Source organism: Cystoisospora suis (assembly GCF_002600585.1).
Source record: "Cystoisospora suis strain Wien I chromosome Unknown contig_3570, whole genome shotgun sequence".
Taxonomy (NCBI): domain Eukaryota; phylum Apicomplexa; class Conoidasida; order Eucoccidiorida; family Sarcocystidae; genus Cystoisospora; species Cystoisospora suis.
The window spans coordinates 6,486-28,787 of NW_027156365.1; the positions used below are offsets into that span (position 1 = coordinate 6,486).

The following is a 22,302-nucleotide window of genomic DNA, read 5'->3' on the forward strand; positions in this document are numbered from 1 at the left end:
CTGCAGGTGTCTCTTGTTGTGTCGCCCCAGCTGCAGGTGTCTCTTGGGTCCCCTCGGCTACAGGGGTCTCTTTTTCTTCAGTAAACGTGCTTGCGGCTCGGAAAAGATATCCAGTGATTGTTGAACCCAATGATTGAAGTGGCAGGACAGATACTAATGGAGGAGAGGCTTCTTCCTCATTTGTCTCCCTCTTCTCTTCCTGTGCTGGCTTAACTTCATCGTCATTATCATTCAAAGAAGAGACGTTCTCCTGTTGTCCCTCGGGCGCGTCACTCGGAGGAGGAGTAGGAGGAGATTCGATCTTCTCGCTTTCCCGATTGGGCGAAGACTCAATCTGCTGCGGTTCTTCTGCACCGGACATCTTGGCTGAAACAAGAGAGCAAAAAAGATAAGAAGCAAAACAGAAATGGACGAGATGTGCTTTGATTGAGAAGGGTTGAAAGAAAGGGTTCGAGTGTTGTCAAAGAGATTCGCGGGGTACATGCATGTGGATGTGTATACAGGGGAGACAAAGAGTAAAGAGAGTGAAAACCTTATGGATACTCATGTACGGTAGTTTCCTGCCCCGGTGAGTCTGTTGAATAGCTACAACGATGCTGCCTGGGGCGAGTTTAATTGTGTTTGCCCGTCTCTGTTGTCTCCCGGCATTTAGCAAGTTCACACCCCGGACGTATGTTGGCTCAAATGATATGAGCGAGGTCCCCTAACTGTCAAAAAATATGAGCAGATGAAGTCTCAAAAAGGCGAAACACGGCACATCACTCTCCACCCCAAAAGCCGCCGCGTGTTTGCTTCGTTTCTCCTCTGCTGTGACAGTCTCTGCCCAAGATGGCAGGTCACGGCACCGCTGATGTATTTCCTCCCTAAGCGACAAGGAAAAAAGAAGGTTGTCCTCGCTGCTCAAATCTTTCATTCAATCAAAAAGCCTATCTTCCTCTGCAGTCAGTCGATCAGCCTTGAAAGGAGACCGTCACCGGGCGGAACTAGCCCTCAACGCATTCAAAACGTGAGTGCGTGCGTACCGCGAGATGAAGAGAAGAAAAGTCAAAGGCGTTTTCCAAGAGAGAATGCGATTTGAAATCAGAGAAGATCGCTGTTCTTTTTCGTTCTCAGAATCGCGTGAAAAGATCGACTGTTTCCAGCTACCTCTGCGTGGAGAAAGTTCAGTTGACAAGCACCAACGCGGGAGAAGTCGCTGACAACCGTTATGATGCTTGTGTGTGACCTTTGAAAAGGACAAGGAAATGAATCGATGAAAAAGAGTGGAATTTGAGAAGGGAAAAAACCGAAATGGAAAAAGTCAAAGTGAGAACTCGTTTCCATGAGTTCCCCTCGCTCAAAGGAGATCGACGGGGCTTCGGGGGCGTCGAGTGACTTGAGAGGCGCCTAGTGGCTGGTCACGCAAGCCTCGATACATATGCGGGTGTCACTGGCGAATGAAGAGCGCCGAGGCATGAGGAGTCTTCCACACAGAAGGGCCGCAGTCATAAAAGGGAATTACAACGGAAACACAAGCATGACAAAGCGAGGTGATAGTCTTTTCCTATGTGAAAAGAAGCACGAGAATGGTTTCGTTGACTACCCATGGCCAGGTGGATGTACACGGGAGGTGGTACCTCCAAACCACACCCAGGTGCTGAGCACAGATGGATCTTTCTTCAAGTGTTAGCCCGCAATCCGACGAGACGTGTGAAGAAAAAGGAGTGGGCAGTTCTTTGCTAAATACCAAATAGTCATTCAGCAACGGTAAACCTGGCAGTCTGAACAGTCGACTGACTCTTTACCCGTGTATAAGCCGATTGACAAGGAGCGCCTCAAAAGGGCCGCCCACCGCCTCATGACATCACGCCGACTGGATCTAGACTCAACCCGCACCTTATCAAAGGCGACTTTCTCTCCAGTGTCGAATATCCTCTCTGCTGTAGAATATCCGTAGATTGTAGCTTCTGTATACGGGTTCTTCAAAAGCGATATCGAAGCTGCATTTTCGGCGTCCGTGTCCGGCACGGAGACAGTCTCTGAAGACAGCGTGTGTAAAGCAGGGAGGCCGGTGTGCTGTGTCTTGTGACACTTTCTTACACCGCTGTTTCCTCTTCTCCCGTCTGCTGTCTTTTTGGGTAAGCCAAGAATCGCAGTGTAACGGCCACTCCCCTCTCTTGCCCCCGAACTACACACAGGGATGGGCTCGGAAGATGATAGCTGAAGGGACGGACGTTGATCACTCGATCTGTCCGTGAGAGATCTCGTTCTCGCACACCTAAACGAAGAATCTCTTTTTCTAGCTTCCTCATTTATTCGTCCATTTCCTACTCGTCCTTTCAGACGCCTTCTATATCTCCCTTTCTTTACACACCTTATTTCTCTCTTTTCTTTCCTCTGACAGGAGATAGGCAGAGTGGAACTCTTGCAGATGTAGTAAAAACAAGACACGACTGGCGATTCTATCTTCTTCTTCTCCTAAGGAAAGGACCTCTATCTCCTTGCTAATGTATCTTCGCGGGACAGCTCGCCTGTCTATTCTTCTTCTATGTTGGAAGCTCGTTTATGTCTACACGCTGCCGTCTCTTTCCGTGCTTCTCTTCCTCTCTCTCTTCTCCCCTGTAAGGAGGAGGGTCTTTTATCTCCAACTGTCCAGCCTCGTCTACCTTCATTCTTCTTCGGCAATCGGCTCCCTCACTTTTCTGTCTTTTAGCATGCATGAAGCCCACTACTACTACTCCTCCTCCCGACGGTTCCTTTTCTACATAGAACAACACAGATCTCCCCTCCTCTCCCATATGATCTTCTTCCCTTCTTAACACAATAGGTACCCGCTTATCCGAACCTCTTTCTTTTTTGTTCTTCTGCTTATCTCCGTACGTGTAGAGACAGAGAAGTATATCATTCTTTGTATTTGCCTCTCTCTCTCTATGTATACATTCTCGAACCCTCTCATTTCATCCATTCTTAGGAGGAGAAAGCTGCCTCTGAGAACCCCCTGTATCCTCACCTCTCTTCTTCCCCTTCCTCTTCTTCTTTTCTTCTTTCTTTCACAACCCTACGCTCTCTCTTTTCCATTCTATATAAAGTCCTTCAATGCATTCTTTCCATTCCCGTACAAGGTCTCATCTATCATTTCAAGAGACAGCTGACTGGTCATCTTTCTTTCTTTCTTTTCTAGCCAGACTCCTTCTGAGCACGGTCTTTTGACGGGATGTCTACATCTGTCTTCTCTCTCAAACAAGCGTAACATATCCCTGCTTTAACGTCTTCATAGATAGGTCTCCTTCCCACGCACACCTCATACGCATAGGTATCTCTCCAGTTAGGTCCTGATTCCTTCTCATCTTCTCCTTGAATTGCATCCGTTGTCTCTCTCTCCTTCTAGCTCATCTAGCTACCCCGGCGCAACTAGCTATCACTAAGGTGTCGCCTTCATGTCTTCTGATGTCCTAGGGGGTAGCTACAAGCCTAGCTAGCTTCCTTTCATCGAAGTCTTATCACTCTTTTCGCCAGTCGAAATGAGAAGCTCTTGCTGTATATGTAACATGAGAAAGAAGGGTTCTATTTGGATGGACACTTTTCCTCCAGGTATGCTCTTTTATGAAAGAAAGTGATAGACAGAACAAAAGCAAAAGAGGAAGAGAGAGACAACCAGACAGGAGTCATCCATCCTTGAAGAGAGACGGATTCTTCGCATTCTTCTTCTTCTTCTTCACCCCTACTAATAAGATCATTGACAAACCTCTCTTGGCACGTAGACAGATCTTTCTTTACTTCTCTCTCTCTATAGAGTTCGGTAGATCTCTTCTTCTGCTCTTTCTCCTCACTTGGGTATCTTCTTTCTCTCTCTCTCTTCGTGTCTGTATTGACTTCTCTGTTCTTTCTTATCTAACTTAAAGAAGCGAAAAAGAGACATGTCTGTGGCCTCCCGAGCACTGTCTCCGAGACTGGCTCGACTGCTTCTCAGCTTTCCTCTCTCTTCGTCTTTTCTCCAGTCTTTTCTCCTCTCTTCTCATCATTGTTGTCATCTCTTTTCTGTCTCATCCTTCATCTTACTGTCTTTCAAAATTTTTTGTGCGTGGAACACGCCTCTCTGTAGAGACAGCCTCCTTCCGTATCTCACCAAATGCACCGAGAACAAGATCGACTTCTCTATTTTTCTTCTTTCTCTTTTCTTCTTCTTTTCTGTCTTTCTCTTTCTTAAGAACATGGGGGATAAGAGACTTAGCTATCAGTTGGAGAATCTCCCTCCTTCTTCTCTTTCTTCCTTCCCTGAACTTATCACCTTCTTTCTTCTTCGCTCTTTCACTTTCGTCTTCTTGTTCTTTCCTCTTCGTCGCCAACAGTCTCATCCTTGTTTCATGAAGACACGTGTCAAGCGTTCAAGAGGTTCTTCTCTTCTCTTTCTTCTTCCTCTTCTCTTTCCTCTCTTCTCCCTCTTCTTCTATCCGCATGCAGTTGCCTTTGCTTTTTCGTCAAGTCCAACGAGAGCCTCATGCTATACAGGGGGAGGTCAACAGGCTCATCTTCTTTCTCCAACTTCTTTCTCTCCACCTCTCTTAGAGAAACAGCAGACAAGTCTTTTCTTGCCTTCCTTCCGACAAGGAAGAAGAAAGAGAAGAAGCCCTGATAGTCAAGAAGAGAAGGTCTTGAACGGAGAGATCGAAGAAAGTCAGAGGGAGAGCGAAGAAGATACCTGGATGACGAAGAATAAGATCTCTCCGATAGGGAGAGAAAAGCATCCCTTCTTCTTTATAACCCCTAGACTTCCATTGTCTCTCCAGAAAGAGACAGGAGAACCTACCCATCGTTCCAATGAACTTCCGCCTCTTAGAAATCTCTCGGAAGAGAATCGCAGAAAGAAGAAGAACAACATAAGCTCATCTCTCTATTCCACATCTTCTCTCTTTCCGCTTAGAGAGACTCTTAGGGGGATCTCTTTTCTTCCTTACCATCCTCGACAGACTGAAAGACGAGCTTCTCTTTTTTCTTCTTCTTCCTTTCCTTCCTCCTCCTCATCTTCTTCTCTTCTCTTCTCTTCTTTTCTAACATACGACAAAAGACAGAAACCTTCTCTCTCCGTCTCTTCTGCTTCTCTTCAAGCAGCTAGTACTGCCCTTCCTGATATAGATAGAGCTACAGCTATCTCTTGTCCTGAGGGGGGGTGCCGTATTGTAGGAGTAGGCAGTGCAGTCCCTTCGAGTGAAGTGACTAATGATGATCTAGCTCAGATTGTCTCGACGTCTGACGAGGTAAACGTCGTAAACCTTTTATCGTTCTATCTGCATTTTGAAGGGAAACTCTTTGAATAGCTAGCCGTGTGACATCATGATACTTACGACGAGAAGGAAAGTCTCGCTCTTTTTCCTCTCTCGTGATTCTCCTTGTCTTCGCTTCTTAACCGTAGAAGGTGTTCTCTACATCGTACAGAGAAATCTTTCTGGTGCCTCTGGCAAGTCGTACAGATAAAAATATATACATCCATTCATAGACAGACCGACACATCAGTGCATCTTCATGTGTATATGAAGTCTCGCTACACAGCCACCTATAGAAAGTCTGATAGATGTATAGCAGGAGGAAGGAGTACAGAACACATTCAGAGGTGCATGTATGGCTCTATTTCTACTTGTCTGGAGAATGTTTCTGTAGAGAAATCTTCTTCAGGCGATTGCTAGAAACATCATGATATCTCCTGAAATATCACCCTCTCCTTTTAAATTTCAAGTGTACATACACTTCACATCATCGTCCACGTGTGCCTGATGTGACGCCCTGCACCTCACATCTCTCTCCAAGATGCAAAGGCCTCTTTCGTCGCCGCATGCAATGTATTCTTGTCGGTCTATCTTTCTTCTTGTCCGTATCTATCTATCTATCTATCTATCTTTAATCTACCTATCCATCTAAGAGGTTTAGATTCGAACGCTCTTCATGCCTTCTCTTCTCCCCTCCTGTTCCCCTTTTTTCTCTCGCACGGTCGTTTACGTGTGTATTCTTAATGTATGTATCTCATATATACATATGTTCCTGATATAAATCCATATATAGATATATATATATATATATGTAGATCTCTGTATATATTTACACATGTATACATATACGTATACATATGAATAGATTGACAGACGTGTGGTTGTCTTTTTTGTTGGTGTCCTCTCTTATTCCTCCTGACTGAGTGGCTTTGTCAGTCTCTCCTTTCATTATTTTTTCTCTTTCTCTTTCTTTCTCTTTTTAGTGGATAAGGACAAGGACAGGCATTCGAGAGAGGCGAGTGCTTTCAGGTTCGGAGACCCTTCGTTCATTATCTCTCCTAGCTGCACGGAGAGCTTTAAAGAACGCCAACCTTCACCCTTCCCAGATAGACCTTGTTCTCCATGCTTCCTCCTCTCCCGATGACCTCTTTGGTGACGCGACTTCTATATCTGCTGGCATTATGAGAGACGCTGCGGATGAAGCAGAAGGGAGAAAAGAAGAAAATGAAGAAGGAGACACGAAGAAATCCCCTGGGAGACACCAGTCTCTTATAGGCCCTGCTGGATTCGATTTAACTGCCGCATGTTCTGGATTTCTTGTAGGTCTCCTCACAGGTAAGCGTGGCCGGTATATCCACGTACATCTATGTATCTATGATAGTATACATATACATACGTCTACATGTATATGCATATGGAGAGAGAGATGTATTTGCCAGACGTACGTCGATCGGTGTGTGCAATGACAAATACATGTAGGGTAGCTGTCCGTGCTCCTCACAGGTAGGGAGGGACGCTTGTCGTATATTTGTATAGATATAGGTGTATACATTTATACATATATATATGAGAGTCTGTCTGTATATATACACAGAGGCGTCTTTGGTGGATGTAGAGACATGGGCGGTATGTAGAAGATGATAGAGAAGCACATGTAAGGTAGATTTTTGTGTGCGAATCTATCTATCTATATCTAAGTCATCTGTCTATCTGTAGTCTATCTATCTATCTATCCCTAATCTCTCTATCTATCTTTAATCTATCTATCTATGTTTAATCTATGTATCTTTAATCTATCGTTGATTTATATTCAATCTCTCTTTGTTTAGGTAATGCTTTTTTGACGTCACCTCATTTCCCGTATCGTCGAATTTTGTTAGTTGGAGGAGACGCGCTCTCTCGGTGGGTGGATTGGCAAGATCGCAATACGTGTGTTCTCTTTGGAGATGGAGCTGGGGCTGTGGTTCTCGAACGGAATGAAGACTTGAAAGACACCCTGCCAACAGACCGCCGTGCACATCGTCAGACGTCTCTGGAGTCGACTGAGAAAGATGGTCGTGATAAGATGAGAAAGGATGAAGAAGGAAATCGAGATAGCGAAGAAAAGGAAGAAAAGGAGAAGAAGAAGAAAAGAGGACTGCTGTCGTATATGCTCCATAGTGATGGAAATGAAGCCATTCAACTCATGCTCTCCTACCAAGCAAAAGACACGATGGAACTCCCGCGTGCCGCTTCCAGGGAAAGACCAGATCAGGTACGATCGAAGCCCCTTTCTCAGGGAAGGATTAGCTTTTATGCTTCTATCTGGCGGTGTATATTTAGATGTATATCTTTCTCCGTCGATGTATGCTAGCATATACATGTGAAGCCGACTCATATACACACCGTCGCCTGGGTCTTTCTTATCACGCTGTTTCTAGCTCCTTTATTTCTCTTGAGCCTCTTTGCGTTCTGTAGAAGTCTCTTCTGTGTAGAGAAGAGATCTGTTTAGCCTCTCTAGATCTCCCGCAAACTTTCAGGCTCTCTTGTTCAATATTTTCGTCTTCATCTTTCTCGGCAGTCTTCAGTTCTCTCTCTCTATTTCTACTTCTGTCCAAGTCTGTATCGCGGTCTTCATACATCCGTATACGTGTCTTTAGATCTCTCTAAAGACTTTGCTATACAGCTGCTAAGCTAGATAGAAGACAGACCACCGACCAAGTCTACGCTCAAGTCAACTTCTCCCAGAGAAGAGACAGCTTCGAAGTCAAGACAATGCATACGTCTCGGGGTGATTCTTATATATACGTATATAGATGTGGGTGTGTATATGTTTGTTGTCTAACAGGAGAAGGTTTCTTCTCTTCTTTTCTCTTTTTCCTTGACTGAATGGTGTGGTGCTTCCTTCTTTACTTCTCTTTCTTCGCTCATCTCGTTGTCTTCCTTCTAAGCCGTAGTATGACAGAGAGGAGTATTTTTCTCTCCTCCTTGAACCAATTATATCACATGTCTCTGTGTCATCGAAGTCCATCTGTATATATAGACATCCGTACACATATATACATACACATACATACACATATATGTACATGCAAGTCTTTGCAGACAGTCTTCGAGGACTTCCGCTTAGAACCTTCCTGTTACTGCACTGAGCACACTGTCAACTAGAAGACGGTCAAAAGAGATAGAGAAGAGATACATGAAAGAAAAGTCACAGATAGAGGGCAGATGCGAGATGATGGATTAAGGCTAGCGAGCTAGGTAGGTAGTTAGATAGCTTCTTTTCTTGTCATGAGGAGGTTCTGGAAGAAGTCTTTGTATGGATTTTCCAGAATGTTGTTTTCTTCATAAAGTCTACGTGGCCTTATCCTTTCACGTAGATCCACTCTTAACCTTCTTGCCTGGAGACCACTAGAAGTCTCTTTGTCTCCTATCAATTGAAGTGTGCCTACTTCTTATCTCTTTTTCTTTTCTTTTCTTTTCTTTTCTTTCAGTTGTCTCCTCTTCGGTTATCACGGGGAGTCTTCGGGCCGCTCGTGATGAACGGACGTGAAGTCTTTAAGTTTGTTTCACGGAAAGTCCCCCCTGCGGTGGAGGCAGCTGTGAGAGCGGCTGGATTAGAGCTAGCTGACGTCGATTGGCTTGTCTTACATCAAGCCAATAAGAGGATCATCGATGCTGTCGCAGAGAGATTACATCTTCCTTCTGAGAAGGTAGGAAGAAGAATGGAACCTTTTCGCTGTCCTCTTAGAGTAAAGACAGAAAGGAAGGATAGAAGGACATCTAGACCAAGTACAGATAGCATCATACACAGGTGTCTTGTTTCTCAATGCAGTCTGCCAAGTCTTCTTCAGGAGGTGATCCATATCTCTCTAATGTAAACAGATTCAGCGACTTCCTTTTCTTCTTCTTTCTCTTCTTTCTGGGTGTACATGATAAGCCAAGCTTGGCGAAGACGACTGAGAGGCTTTCTACGCCGACACTCGCTTCCCTAAGATATCTCCAGGCGACAAAGAACAACACAGGTCTTTCTAGGAATCCGTATGCGATAATAGGTTCTCTTCATCTTCTTATTCTTTGGCATTCTGTCTGCATCTGGTGACGCTTTTCTTGAGTTGTTGTCAGTTAGGCGGAAGTCTGTCTAGGGGTAGTAATCGTAAGAAATCTATTGAAGTTATTCCAGAGGAAGAGTGGGGCGTGAGCTCGGCAAACAAACACAGAATCTCGCCAGTCGGTGTAACGAGACCCCTCCTCTTAGAAGGACTAGATAGAGTTATCTATTCTTGTCAATACATACGCAAATACTTAGGTAGATAGATCACAGATAGATAGATAGATTAAAGATAGATAGATAGATAAAGATAGATCGAGTTTCTTGATGCAGTCGACAGATGGCACAGATTTAAAGACAAGCATCATGTCAAGTGTAAGAGTTTTCTGTCCCCGGGCTTCGTGAGGATTTCTGTCTCCCTTCTCACTTCTCTTGTCTCTCTATCCAACTGCTTCTCTCCGCCACTGCTATTGAGTCTCACTGATGGGGGGGTCTATTGTGTTGAGTACTTTCTTAGTAAAGTGAGAAGGCGTTTCTTCTTTAGCACAAGAAAAGGGAGTCGTAGCGTTCTTCTCACGATAGGAAGAAGAAGCATGTTCTGTAATTGAGCTTACTCCCTTTCTTCTATATGGACACAGAAAAGAAGAGAAAGCCTTCTTTCTATAGACATCTCTCTTCTTCGTCTTCGTCCCTGCAATTCGGTGCGCTCTTCCTTCTTTCCTTTCTATCTTGAATCTCTTTCTTAGACGTCCTCTTTCTGTTTCTTTCTTTAGGTCCTATGTAATCTTGACAAGTACGGAAATACCTCCGCAGCTTCTATTCCTCTTTGTCTGGATGAAGCAGTAAGTTCCTCAACACACTCCTCACATTTCTTGCTTTTCCTCGTGGTCGACTCTCTCTCAATCGATGTACGTTGGAGATACCCAGATTATTGAGATATACGGATATGAATTGATGTATACGCATGTGTGCAACTTCTTCCATGGAGGCCTATGCGTATATATATATATATACATATATCCATCTACCTATCTATATATATACATATATGTACATGAGACCAAGCTATTGTTGTTCAAGTCTACAGACCATCTTCGACGGTCGTAGCTGTTGTGTCAATGATGATCGGTCTAGTCCATTCACACTAAGACAGCGTGGACGACTGGCTCAGTCTCAGCCGTTCTGTCAGTCATCATAACTCTGCTCTTCTATTTAGACTAATGAAGTTCATGTACGTACGTATTTATGTACGCATGCATGGATGTAATGCATGTATGAATATATGGCTACTTCATATACCGAAGCTAGAAGAATTCTTCTCAGTAGTACTACGTCGCCCTCTGAGAACAGTGGTGATGTGTGTTTGGCTGATCGGCTTATATTCGAGGAAAGGAACATCAGCATGGTCATAGGAAGCACTGGTCCAAGGTAGAGAGAACTTAGAATGCCTCAGCCCTTGTCCCAACTTCTCTCCACCATTTGAAAGTGTTTTCATGTCAAGTTGCTTATCTTATCATAGACATCTATATACAAATCTGTGAGTATATCTATATCCATCGGTGTATAGACGGGATGCCTTCCTCTCCGTCTCCTCGGAAGGTATATCTGTACATGCCCATTGTGAGACGTTTGGATAAGAATGGTTTCCGGTCCGCTTACTACCAACTGTATCTCGTCTTACCCGCTGTATGTACACCTCATGCAGGTACGAGAAGGAAAGATCAAGCCAGGAGATGTAGTCGTTACTGCGGGGTTCGGCGCGGGCTTAACGTGGAGTGCCGCAGTCTTCCGTTACGGTTGAGACTTCGGGAAGTGAGAAATGCTCCTGGGAAGTCAATATTCTTTTCACAGAATGTACAGACAGATAGACAGATAGCTATTGATGTGTGTGCACTTGATACATCGCCAGGCGTCAACTTGAATAGGAACTCTCCCTACTATTGTTATCGTTGTATCCGTCTTTTGGTATCTTCTTTTCTCGCACCCTTCTGACGTTTTCTTCCCTCTCGAGCTGTGGAATTTTCTCTCTATGCTTTCCAGACCTTCTCGTCATACACATATCTGAATATATACATCATCGACATCTCCATTGGATCATCTTCTTCTGCATTTTTTCTACTGTTAAGACAGGCATTCACGTTGATATTCTCTCCATCACTATGTGGTTCTGTTCTATAGCTGGTTTGCGTGGTATCGTACATACACCAGTGTGTCCCCTTTGAGATATCCAATCGAAGACAGCGTGAGGTTTAAATGGTCTTTATCAGTTATGTCTGCGGATAGGGGAGTCGTGCGCCGTACGGAGAGTGACGTAGTGAATGTGAAGTCTCCGGTTATATGGTCTCGGATCGTATTGTCCGTGGCTAGCCATGTGCATGCATGCAAGCACAGTTAGAGCTACTGCCGCGTGTCTTGTAAACTAATCCGATCTAGTGAGAGAAGAGCCCGTGTCGCACCAAGGTTCTAAAGGTATCATATGGAGTGTATAGATGGATTGTTAAGTCGATTTGCGTGATATGCTCTTTGCTTACAAGCGAGAAGTTCAACTGATTAGCTGTACACCCGTATACAATACCTTCACTCTACTATCTCTGAGCCCTAACATGTACATGCACAAGGAGCAGAGACATCGTGGCTCGAGTGTTCTTCATGTAACTTGGATGATCTTTCCTTCCCCAGCCCTTTCTTTCTATAGCTGCATGGGTTCGGAGTCTTCCTGGCAATAGAATAAGAGACAAGCCGTTAGTGGCGTCTTCTGTTTTGTCAGATAAACCTGAGTGAGCAGTGTGAATGATACCTGGTGGTGGAGCTTTGGAGGGAGAGGTCCGCACTCGACTCTTAGGGCCTTTTCTGTTTCAAATGGGCTGAACCGCTATACGCGTGTACGGACCGGTAGATAGACAAGCGTGTCTTCTTCATTTTATGAAGTAACAGACAGACTACCTCAGCCGTGATGCATGTCTACATTCGTCCGGACGGTAAGAAGAACGATCGAGCAAAGGATTCTTTACTGATCGCCCTTCTCTCTTGCGAGTTGAGAAGTTAGTTCTTTTCACTGGCCAGTCGATTCCAGAGGAGGTCCCATCTTAAGCCATATAACTACCATCAGGTAGAGGAAAAGGCTTACAAGAAGAAGAAAAAATACACAGGAGTCTTTTGAGGGGTGGCTTGACCATGACGTGGATGGAAAAGAGAAGATACGATCGGTAGACAGATGGGACGTTCTTTCACGGTGGTGTGTGTCTTAGGGTGGGAGAGTCGATACTTCAAATGAAGCTGACTGAGAGCGTGAGCCTCTTCCTTCCTATGTGATGAGGTGTACGTACACTATTGGTTTTGGGGGGGAAGAGGGAAGGGCGGGGGAGGTGCTATTGAACATAGAAGAAAAGAATTTCTGTGCTGGATCCATGCATAGTAACATTTCTTTTGGAAATAGTAACAAGCGTTTACGTTGATAAGACACCAGGGGGTGCATTCTTATTGCGGCCGTCACGTATGAGCGCGCCGAGGGCGCTTGCATGAGAATGGAAGTCGTTGGATGGTGAGGGAGTGGTGAGGACATGGGAAATGCTCTCTCGAAGAGGGAGAAAAAGTCATAAGAGAAGGAAGCTTAGCAACTCTTACGACGCGGAAGGCTGATGTAGAAAACTAACATGACTCGGGGAATCGTAAAATCTCATTCATGTATTCGGACGTTCCTGCCCCCTCCTTTGTTCTCTTTGAATTCGAGTGGCTTTAGTGATTCTTAGTAGCTGAATCTACTTTGTCAGTCTTCTTGACAGATCGTCAATGTGCACGTCCCGGAGAAAAACGACGACCGACCGCATGAAGAGAAGACATCTTCCTGTGCTCTCTCATGCTGTGGCTCGCTCATTTTGCACCTTGGATGTGTTTTGATCTTCCTCTAGTTTCCTTGCTAGCTTTTACGTGCCATGAGTAGAAGCCGTCACCCATAAGAGTGCAATGAATGCCCGGCAAGTTGCCAGGTGGTCGTGGTGGTGATGGTGAGTCTTTCGTTTACCCTAGTGTGAACGCCTTTTGCCTCGAGAAGATTTTGAGGAGTTTGAAGGTGGATCACTGCATATTTTGAATGACTGAAAGTTTTCGAGTATTGTCCAATAAACCGAGAAGGCAGGAGAGATGTAAATGGGTCACTCAGTCTTTTCTCTCAGCGAAGAGCTCTGAGACTCGTAACCCTAAGGAAGAGACTTCTGATGTGAAGGAAAAAACACCTCTAAAGACGTGCTTAATCATTACGATACATCAAGTGGATATACCTGCGCCGCTGCTATTATACCCGAGACATCGCACAGACCTCTTGCTCCGGTGGTGATCCTTACTTCCTACCGTGCCTAACAAAGGAAGAACCGGCTGAGATAAGAAGCGAAGACGCCTGCCCGCACGCGGGCTTTTTGCTTCCTTCTCTAGTCCGAGTAGCAAAGGCAGCAGGGATAGTGCAGATAGGACGTAAGGAAAGACAGCGCTGAGTTCCTTTTGAAACGATTAAGAGAGACCCTGCTCAGCAGGACATCTCCTCTTCACAGATAGACTAATAGTACAACCTGGTTAACGCGCATCTCCATGGTATGACGTGTAAAGAATCGTAGGTAAGTTAGGGGTTCTATGGCTCACTGACATCCACGAAATGTACCTCGAACTTCTCTTCCCGATGTTTCTTATCTCGTTCTTCGACTTATCAGTAAGAACAACCTCGAAAATCTACTGCGACGACACGTCCGATGACTGGCTAGGTTGCCCCCCCCGCCAGTTTGCAAGGTCGGGTCGCACAGACAGTCATCGTTCTTTTCTAATCGACGAAAAGTCGTTTCGCCACAAATGGTAGCAACAAAAGAAGACCAAAAGACAAACCGACGAAGAAGATAGTCCGTCAAAAAGAGAATGTTTAGCTTCCATTTCGGCAAGTCGTAGGGACTCGTCGATGGTCGTGCTTCTTTCACTCATTTGAAGGCACTGACACCTGTGACGGCTCTTCCTGCTATAAGCATGTTGATATCGTATGTGCCCTCATAGGTGTAGAGAGACTGCAAATCCAACGAGAGAAAGACATGAGAGCATTCTTCTCTTCGCGGAAGACGTGATAACGGCAAGTGTGATCCATACACTAAGACCACCGAGGCAATAACTTCTTTCCACTTTTCGGCTTAGCACAACACACGAGCTGTCCGACGGAAGCCTCTACAGCCTAAACACCAAAAAGCGGCCGATAGGGACGTAGAAATTCGCGACGATAACAGCTAACGACAAACCGCTCTACATCCTAATCATAGTGATGGTCTACATTCTCAAATGCCGCCTACGATGCGCCGCAGATCGTTGTTTTCGGACTTGCCCTTTGAAAGGCATATACAGATCGATAGAGGACTAGACAGTAGAAGGGTTGGGACGTGGAGACAGCTAGCTAGTTAGCCACATAGCTAGCAAATCAATATCCACGATGGAGAGAGATATGACTCGTCGTCAGAAATTCATGTGGATACATACTACCAGGGAAAGAGTATCTCCTGCAGACAAAGCAGGGCAATGCTCCCGCGACTGACTGTCTTGAAGACATATCCATGAATCACTTGAGCTATAAGGATAAGAAAGAGTTGCAACGGATGTCATCACAAGCAACCGTCACCTGCAAGTCAGCATTTCTCTACTCCTAAGCTCTCTGGCACGCTGGGTAGCTCGTCAGCTCACTATGTCCCATGACGAGATGTGGACAGAGGATACCAGAGAGAAGAGAAGAAGCCTCATCTGCTAGGGAGAGTACATCTTCTTCTCTAAAACGCTTCTTGTGGAAAACACTTGGAAAACGGCTTAGCATAGGACAAGATATCCTTCTTATGAAAAAGAGCAAAAGCAACCATCCGAACTATTCCAGACCCCTTCCTATCTACATTACAATTGCACGAATCGTGGCGATGCCCTGCTATCCGGCCTTGGACCATATCATGGTAAACCGTCTAACAAGGCTGAGGCAGGTAACATATCTTCCGAATGGAGTGACAATGAAACCGATCGATGCACACCAAACAGACTTCTCACTTCTCAGAGTGTTTCTTCAGTTTCTTTCGCATGTCTATGTCTTTCATCTCTCTTCTTTCCCTTTGTGGAGTTCTTGACTCTTCTTCTCCTCCTTACCTCGATATCTGCATGGAACTTCGCGACTCCAAAGTCTGTAACAATTCCATTGCCTCCTTGGACTTCCCGGCATAAGGCGATGCCTTCACGTGCTAAACGACTGCATGTAGCTTTCGTTAAAGCGATCTGAGCCATCGTATCTTTCTTTCCTTCATCCATCAAGCGTCCTAAGCGAAGGACTAATAAGAGAGAAGCCTAAAGAGAGAAAAGAAAAACAAGAAGAGGAACACAGCGTTTGTAACCAGCTAAAGACCTGCAGGGACGCATCGGGACTCTCACAAGCAAATATGCTATACATGTAGATGTATATAGAGCGTCGATACGAAAGACATACTCATCAAAAGTACTAGGCTGTTGTGCAGTATGGAATTCTATAGATAGGTATAGACAGAGGTACATAGAAAGGGAGTGAGATAGATACGTGGAGAGATACCTTCGTCTATCTTGCTTCTATTGACATAAAGAGAGAAAACAGATGAGGCTTTGTAGAGCGAAAGAAGACCAAGGGGAATACGTGGATGAGGCTCGAGCTATAAACTCGGTCAATTCTAATGAAGTCTAAATACTCAAGGGAGCCGCATCTTCTCTCTTGAAGAGATACATCCATGAAGATCATCTGCGGGACACTGTTCATCTAGCAACTTACATACAAACAGACTTTTCTCCCAAGAAACATCGTATACTCTTGATACGACGGCGTACTATAGCGTAGCTTTCACTTCTTGCAGCTGTCTATACACCTGGGCAGTCTCCGCCCGCATCTACATCGACATGGACACGCTTCTTCTCTGTTGTCTACCTGCTCGCTCGTTGTACAATCTATCAGGGGAAGAAGAAAACTCAGAAGAGACACACGCCAAAGAAGAGATAACGAAGAATCTCTGAGAAGCGTCACGGCCATGGAAAACCCTATTGATTGAAGAGGTATCTCTAGAACTGTATTTTCATCCACAGACGCGTACAGAGAAGCTTCTCTTAAATTGCATGCAGAGCGCACCAAAGGAAATCTAGGGAGTGAACGAATGTCCTTGGCTATTCAACCAAGTGTAATGACGGAAGTGTCCCTTCCCGAGCTATTCCTAGCTATCAAGCGTCCAAGGCATAACCAGCTATCTCCCCACACCATCAGGGCCTGTGAAGATATCTATCTGTTGCTATATATAGAGATACAAAAGGAAGAAAGACAGAAAGACTCTGTGATCTTGTCTGTAGTTTCTGAAGAAGAAAGAAACAGAGAAAAGGAAAGACCAACCTGGAGGATTCCAAGGACGCGCATGAGTCTCTCCTGGACCAGCTGAAAACTCAGGAGGGGCCTCTCAAACTGTCTCCTGTCTGAGCAGTATCTCAAGGCATTATCGTACGCTCCTACAAACATATGCATGCGCGCCCCCACCACCACCACAACAGCCATCACATACGCATACATACATATCCAGGGGGAAAAAACATATATTGATGTACATATATATACATGTAGAGAAAGAGACAGATAGATATAGTTTGATGTATATGTAGTGCAATGTGTATGTGTAGTGAATCCATTCAGGTGTATGTAGACGATAGAGCCCTGGACCGGGGATGCCCCTCGGTATAGTCGTGAAGTCTTTTTGATTCCTGGCGTGAAGCAAATCATTATGGAGCCATAGGGGGAGTCGTGTCTATGTATCACTAGGTCTTCTCTATGATTCTGAAGAGATCCATCTTTTCTAGAGGAGATCAACTGTCTCCTCCTACAGTAGGAATGAAAGGACAGGAAGATCCTGAGAAGAGGGCGTCTCGATGATCTCTCAACGCAGTATGGTACTGTGTTATATCTCTCTTCTTTGCAGTCTTCTTAAGACCGTCTTTATTCTTCCACAGGTGAATGAAGATACCTGAGACCACCATCTAGACATCTCATCTTTCAACCTGATACGGTCCTTTCTCCCGAATCGCCACCACAAGCCCCTCCTCGCCTTTGTTTGCTCACCCTATCTCTTTTTAAGTAGTACGAGACATGGTCTTGTCTCTTCTTGCCTAGCAGACACGGCTACCTCATTCAGTCCCTCCCGCCGGCGAGGTAGGAAGATGGTGAATAATAGAGAGGATAAGAACGATCGATTCATCCCAGCTAGCCACCCCCCTCCCGAGGAGAAGTAGAAGAAGAGATAAGAAAGAACTGAGTTGATTTGCTTACCAAGCAAGACGCCTACACACTCAGCTGCGACAATGGCGCGTGAAGACTCTAAGACTCGCGCCGTGGCACCTCCAAAGCCAGGTGTTTGTAACCGATGGGTCTCAGGCACAAAGCAGTTCTCGAGAAAGATATCAGCGTTTTGAACGATCCGAAGAGATGTCTTATTCTCAATCTTTCTTGTCTTGAATCCAGGGAAAGTCTTCTCCTGTTTACATGGATATCGTAGATCCATCACCGATATTCAAGAAAGAAGAGAGACGGGCGGATGCGAAGAAAAGAGAAAGAACCCGACAACCCCACACACATGTACATATACATGTTCATATGTAGGTACCTCCATCTACATCTATACATGCCCTTATAGCCTATCACCCTTGTTCATAACCCCGAGAAAGAAAAAGCCCCAGTGAGAGCTCATTCATCTTTCCATCCCCCCGTCCCATGTGTCTCCTCTAAACTTGCTTTCCTGTCTCCCTTGGAACTGTCTGTCTATCAACTCAGAGGAAGGACTGAAGGGAAACTGAAGAAGACACGAGAATCTCCAGAACAGAGAAGGCGACAGAATGACAGAAGAAAGAGACAGAATGACAAAGAGAGAGACAGAAGAAGAAGAAGAGAGAAAAAGAGGAAAGAGGGGATGATGAGAGAAAGATAGAGACGGAGAGAAGAAGAGAGAGAGAGAGCCTTTGGAGAGTGAGGAGAGAGCCGAGAATTCTCCCTACCACAAGAAATCCATAGATTTGACTGTTCTTTGTATCTTCATCACGTGCCCAGATAATTGTGATATCAGAGAAGGTGGCGTTGCCTATCCATCGTTTCTTCCCGTTCAAGATCCATCCGTCTTTTCCTCCTTCTTTGATACGTCGAGCGGTGGTCTTCAACCCCGTAGCGTCACTCCCGTGCCCCGGCTCAGTTAAACCAAAGCTTCCTATCTTCTCTAGTCGAGACATCTTTCAGGAAAGAAGAACACACAGAAAGGACAGCGAGAAGAAGACCAACAGAGATGAATACATATACATATATACATATATATATGTAAATGCATGCAAATACTCTTTCTCGAGGGATTCGACAGTAGGGAGAGTCATAGGGTGCCTTCCTTGGTGACACTGGATGAACCTGTGTATCGTGCTTATGAAGGGGTCTCCTACAGATATTTCCCTATATAGAAATAGATCTGGGTCTCCTACAGATATGTATCTATATGGAGATAGATTTGTATACCTTTCTAGACGCCTCGATATATCTCTCTGTCTACATGAAGGTATAGAACTCTAGAAGAGAAAGAAGATGTATTTCCCGTCTATAGCTGTATACATTGTCTTCCTCTTCCTCTCAAATGCCTATTCAGCTCCTGTCTTCTTCTCCCGCGGAAATCCTCCTACTCCTAAGGAGAAGAAGAATGAAAAGAAGAACCGAGAGAAAAGTAAAAAGAAGAAAAGTAAGAAGAGTCATACGAAGAGAGGTATAGAAAGATATTTAGCGATGAAGGATCAGGTGTGTATAGGATGAGATCTAGTAAGAAAGGAACGAAAGGCTCGAAATACATGAGAAGCTGTCTCTCCTTATCGATCTCCTTCTCTGATTCCTACTCAGAGAGCTTCCTAGCCAACAAGCTACAGACAAAGAGACCCTTTAAAGTTCTAGAAAGAAGAAGACGTAGTCATGCATATAGAACATCCCAGGCACTTACAAGCGAGAGAGCTTCAGAAGGGGATGAGCTCCGTATATTGCCCTCCCTTCTTTGTACAAGGGGGGGACTCGAAAGGTTTTCTTTCCTTCTTTCTTTCTTATCTCTTTCATTCATTCTTTCTTTCATTCATTCATTCAGTTACCTTAGGTAGCCAGTAAGCTTTCTGTTCTTCAGAGCCTGCTACAGCAATCGACTGCATGGCTAGTCCGCAGTGAACGAGATAGAAAGTAGCGAAGGAAGCATCGACACGCGCCATCTCCATAGCCAAGAGCATCGACTCAACATGCGTCAATCCAGGGCATCCTATAGACATCGTTACCACTCACAATTGACATGAATCTTCCTCTTCTTTTCCATACATCTTTAGAGAGAATAAGAAGGTATCCAAGATCAGATACAAGAACACCTCGAGCCTCGTATGTCTTGGCCTTGAACACCGCGGGTATGGCTACTTACTACTTCCAATCTTGGAGGGTATAACTACTCACTACTTCGACCTTTAGATAGATAGAGTCAAGACAGATAGATAGATCCAAGATAGATAAATAGATTCAGATGGAATGAAGATAGATGCATTGAAGGTAGACAGATTACAGATAGGTAGAAGAAAAGTGTAAAGCCCTCTACATGCTGTCGATCAGGATCATCCCTCACTGCTTGTTATCTTCGAAGAAGTATGAAGTATACGAATAAATATATAGACATGTATACACGTGTATATGTTCTTCCTAATGGTACCGTGTAGAAGAGATTCTGAAGTTCTCTTGACACCTTGTTCTTCTTGCTAAGTTTCTATATTCAAGATCATAAACACATCTCATCCATCGTGTGCAGCTACATATGTAGATAGATTCTTTGTATATCCGTCATGAGAACATGTACATGTATATCGAGACCTCCTTCTAGCTACATACACAGGAAAAAAGGTGGGTCGAGGGAGAGATAAGAAGACATGCGGCAATATACATACTCATCTACATGCAAAACAACACACCAAGACACTTGCGGAAGTCCTGAGGGAAGAAGATACGTTACTCAAGGAACTCGGAGAAAAGAAGATGATAGAGAAGAAACAATGGAGACGAGACGTCTCCAAGTAGTATGTATGCGCACACGATGCAAAAAGAGAAACCCAAGAATACAACATGGTTTCGCCATTGCATGCGCTGGTGCCCATCCGATGAAAGTAGAGGAGATGAAGCAAAACAGTCACCGGCAGTCTCAGCCTGATCAAACTCTTATTTCTTTTTCTTCTTTTTCTTTCCGCTCTGCTATTCTTTTCATGATTCTTTCCCTAGCAGAGTCAAATAGAAGCTTCATCCTTTTGCAGGTGAAGGAACTCTCGAAACTCGGGAGTAGATTCGCGAGTCTCGTGAGGGGCTAGATCAAGTTACTCGGCATCTGATACATCACTCCTCTGAGGTCACTACAGGAGATAGAATTTCCTTCTTTCCTTGCTTCTTTATTTCCTTCTTTCTCTGTTACTTCATAGCTAGATGGGCACGGAAGCACATAAGCTCGTCAAAAGGAGAAGTGGTACGGTTAACTCTCTCTGTTGTATGAGGAGATGTTTGGAAGTTGGGTGTTTGAGACCTCGATTCATAACTATACCTAGAAGAGGGGCGTCTCGAAGAGTTCTTTAGAGTGAAGAAGGATAAAGAAGATGGGAAGGAGAGAGAACGACAAAGAGGAGAGAAAGAAAGAAAGAAGAGAGAGACCGAGAGATTCCTACCGTGTCCCTGGATTTGAAGTCCAGCTGGGCCAAAGTGTTTGCATGCATCGATCAAGAGAGATTTATCGAACTCAGCACTCTCATACAAGGACAGAATTGTATGAGGCTTGATGTATTGATTGATGACGCGCTCTATGTGGCGTCGGAAGTCTCTTTCCTTTGCAGTCAGAGAACTATCGAAATTCATGAAATCTAAGCCATATATGACAGGACGAGCTGAAGGACAGAGAGACAGAAAGAAAAAGAGAGGTAAGACAAAGACATTACCATCGAGAAGGGGGGGGCATCCTATGGCTGTTGGATTCTTTGAGGAAGCAGAAGAAAATAGAATAGCAGGATCTTAAGAAGGCCATTGACGAGGTGGTCTGAATGAAGCTCACAAGAACTGCCACTTCACGAAAACGTCTTCATAGGCAAAACTCAAGCAGGTTTTCGAGGGAACAGAGATGGACAGAACAGATCATGCGTTGCTTCCAAGAGAACGACCACCCTCATCTACTGGACGAAGACGAAGGGAAGAGAAAAGACTTAAGAAGGAAGAAATTCCTTCTTCTCGGCAAGGGATGGAGTGAAAAGGAAAACGAGAAGTTCCCGTATGCAAGTCAAATCCCTTCGATTCAGACAGACGCACGTCCGGTTCCACATCCGCTATCAGACAAAAAATATCCTTCGAACTTACGGACTTCGCTATGAACACCAGTTCTCACAGTTTACAGCTGATCGCCGAAATCGAGATGGACAGATCAGCCAGCGAGAGGAAGGGACCGAGAAACGCTACAAGATATCCGGTACTCCTGTCTACGTTTCTTTGCCTCTTGGTGAATGAATCGATGGGTGTTCTGTACTTACCGCCTCTCTTCTGTCCCTTTTCTGTCTCGCATGGTTGAGAACAAGAAGACGAACGTCGCTGGTCTTCTCCCTCCTTGGGCCGTTGAGCCAGATCACTCGACCTTCTCCCGGAAGCAGTCGAAAGAGATGTCGAAGGGTGCGTCATGACGTTAGAAAAAAAGACTAAAAATACACTTCTTTTACATTACCTGTGACGAATGTTTTTGTGCAAAGAAGAGCAGAAAGAGCTCAAGACTTCTTTCCTTTTGTGTCGCTTTTCCCAGCTGACTGGTGAATACGTCGTTCTGGGACCTCGGACATGCAAGCATGTCGCCGTAGTCTTTCTTTGTTTTGGGCGGTGGATACGGGTAACTACCGGCAAACCCGTCATCGCAAAGATGCCCAGATATTTTATAAAGTCCAAAAATGGAAAAGACAGTTGGATGGCTTGTGAAG

General features: G+C 44.8%; 3 protein-coding genes across 3 annotated transcripts in view; 1 reads left to right on the plus strand and 2 right to left on the minus strand.

Annotated features, from left to right (window-relative positions):
- CSUI_006926 (glutamine glutamic acid rich protein) overlaps positions 1 to 1,693 on the minus strand; it is a 6,237-nt gene extending 4,544 nt beyond the window's left edge. Inside the window, exons 1-2 of the mRNA XM_068067076.1 lie at positions 1,023 to 1,693; positions 1 to 366 (exon numbers count right to left, since the gene is read on the minus strand). The exon at positions 1 to 366 is cut by the window's left edge and continues 902 nt beyond it. The gene's annotated coding sequence lies outside the window, so the exon portion shown is untranslated. The remainder of the gene's footprint in view (positions 367 to 1,022) is intronic.
- Positions 1,694 to 4,190: 2,497 nt separating this feature from the next.
- On the plus strand, positions 4,191 to 13,419 carry CSUI_006927 (beta-ketoacyl-acyl carrier protein synthase iii; the record flags this gene model as incomplete). The annotated part of the gene is made up of 6 exons (XM_068067077.1): positions 4,191 to 5,234; positions 6,224 to 6,575; positions 7,070 to 7,494; positions 8,714 to 8,932; positions 10,044 to 10,112; positions 10,976 to 13,419. The coding sequence occupies 6 exons, from the start codon at positions 4,191 to 4,193 to the stop codon at positions 11,069 to 11,071; spliced, it is 2,205 nt and encodes a 734-aa protein (XP_067920944.1). The 3' UTR covers positions 11,072 to 13,419.
- Positions 13,420 to 13,801: 382 nt separating this feature from the next.
- On the minus strand, positions 13,802 to 22,055 carry CSUI_006928 (acyl- dehydrogenase domain-containing protein). Its single transcript, XM_068067078.1, has 8 exons — positions 21,868 to 22,055; positions 21,019 to 21,234; positions 19,429 to 19,589; positions 18,316 to 18,543; positions 17,594 to 17,798; positions 16,670 to 16,782; positions 15,418 to 15,612; positions 13,802 to 14,312 (listed from the first exon to the last, which is right to left on the minus strand). The coding sequence occupies exons 1-8, from the start codon at positions 22,010 to 22,012 to the stop codon at positions 14,229 to 14,231; spliced, it is 1,347 nt and encodes a 448-aa protein (XP_067920945.1). The 5' UTR covers positions 22,013 to 22,055; the 3' UTR covers positions 13,802 to 14,228.
- Positions 22,056 to 22,302: the final 247 nt, after the last annotated feature.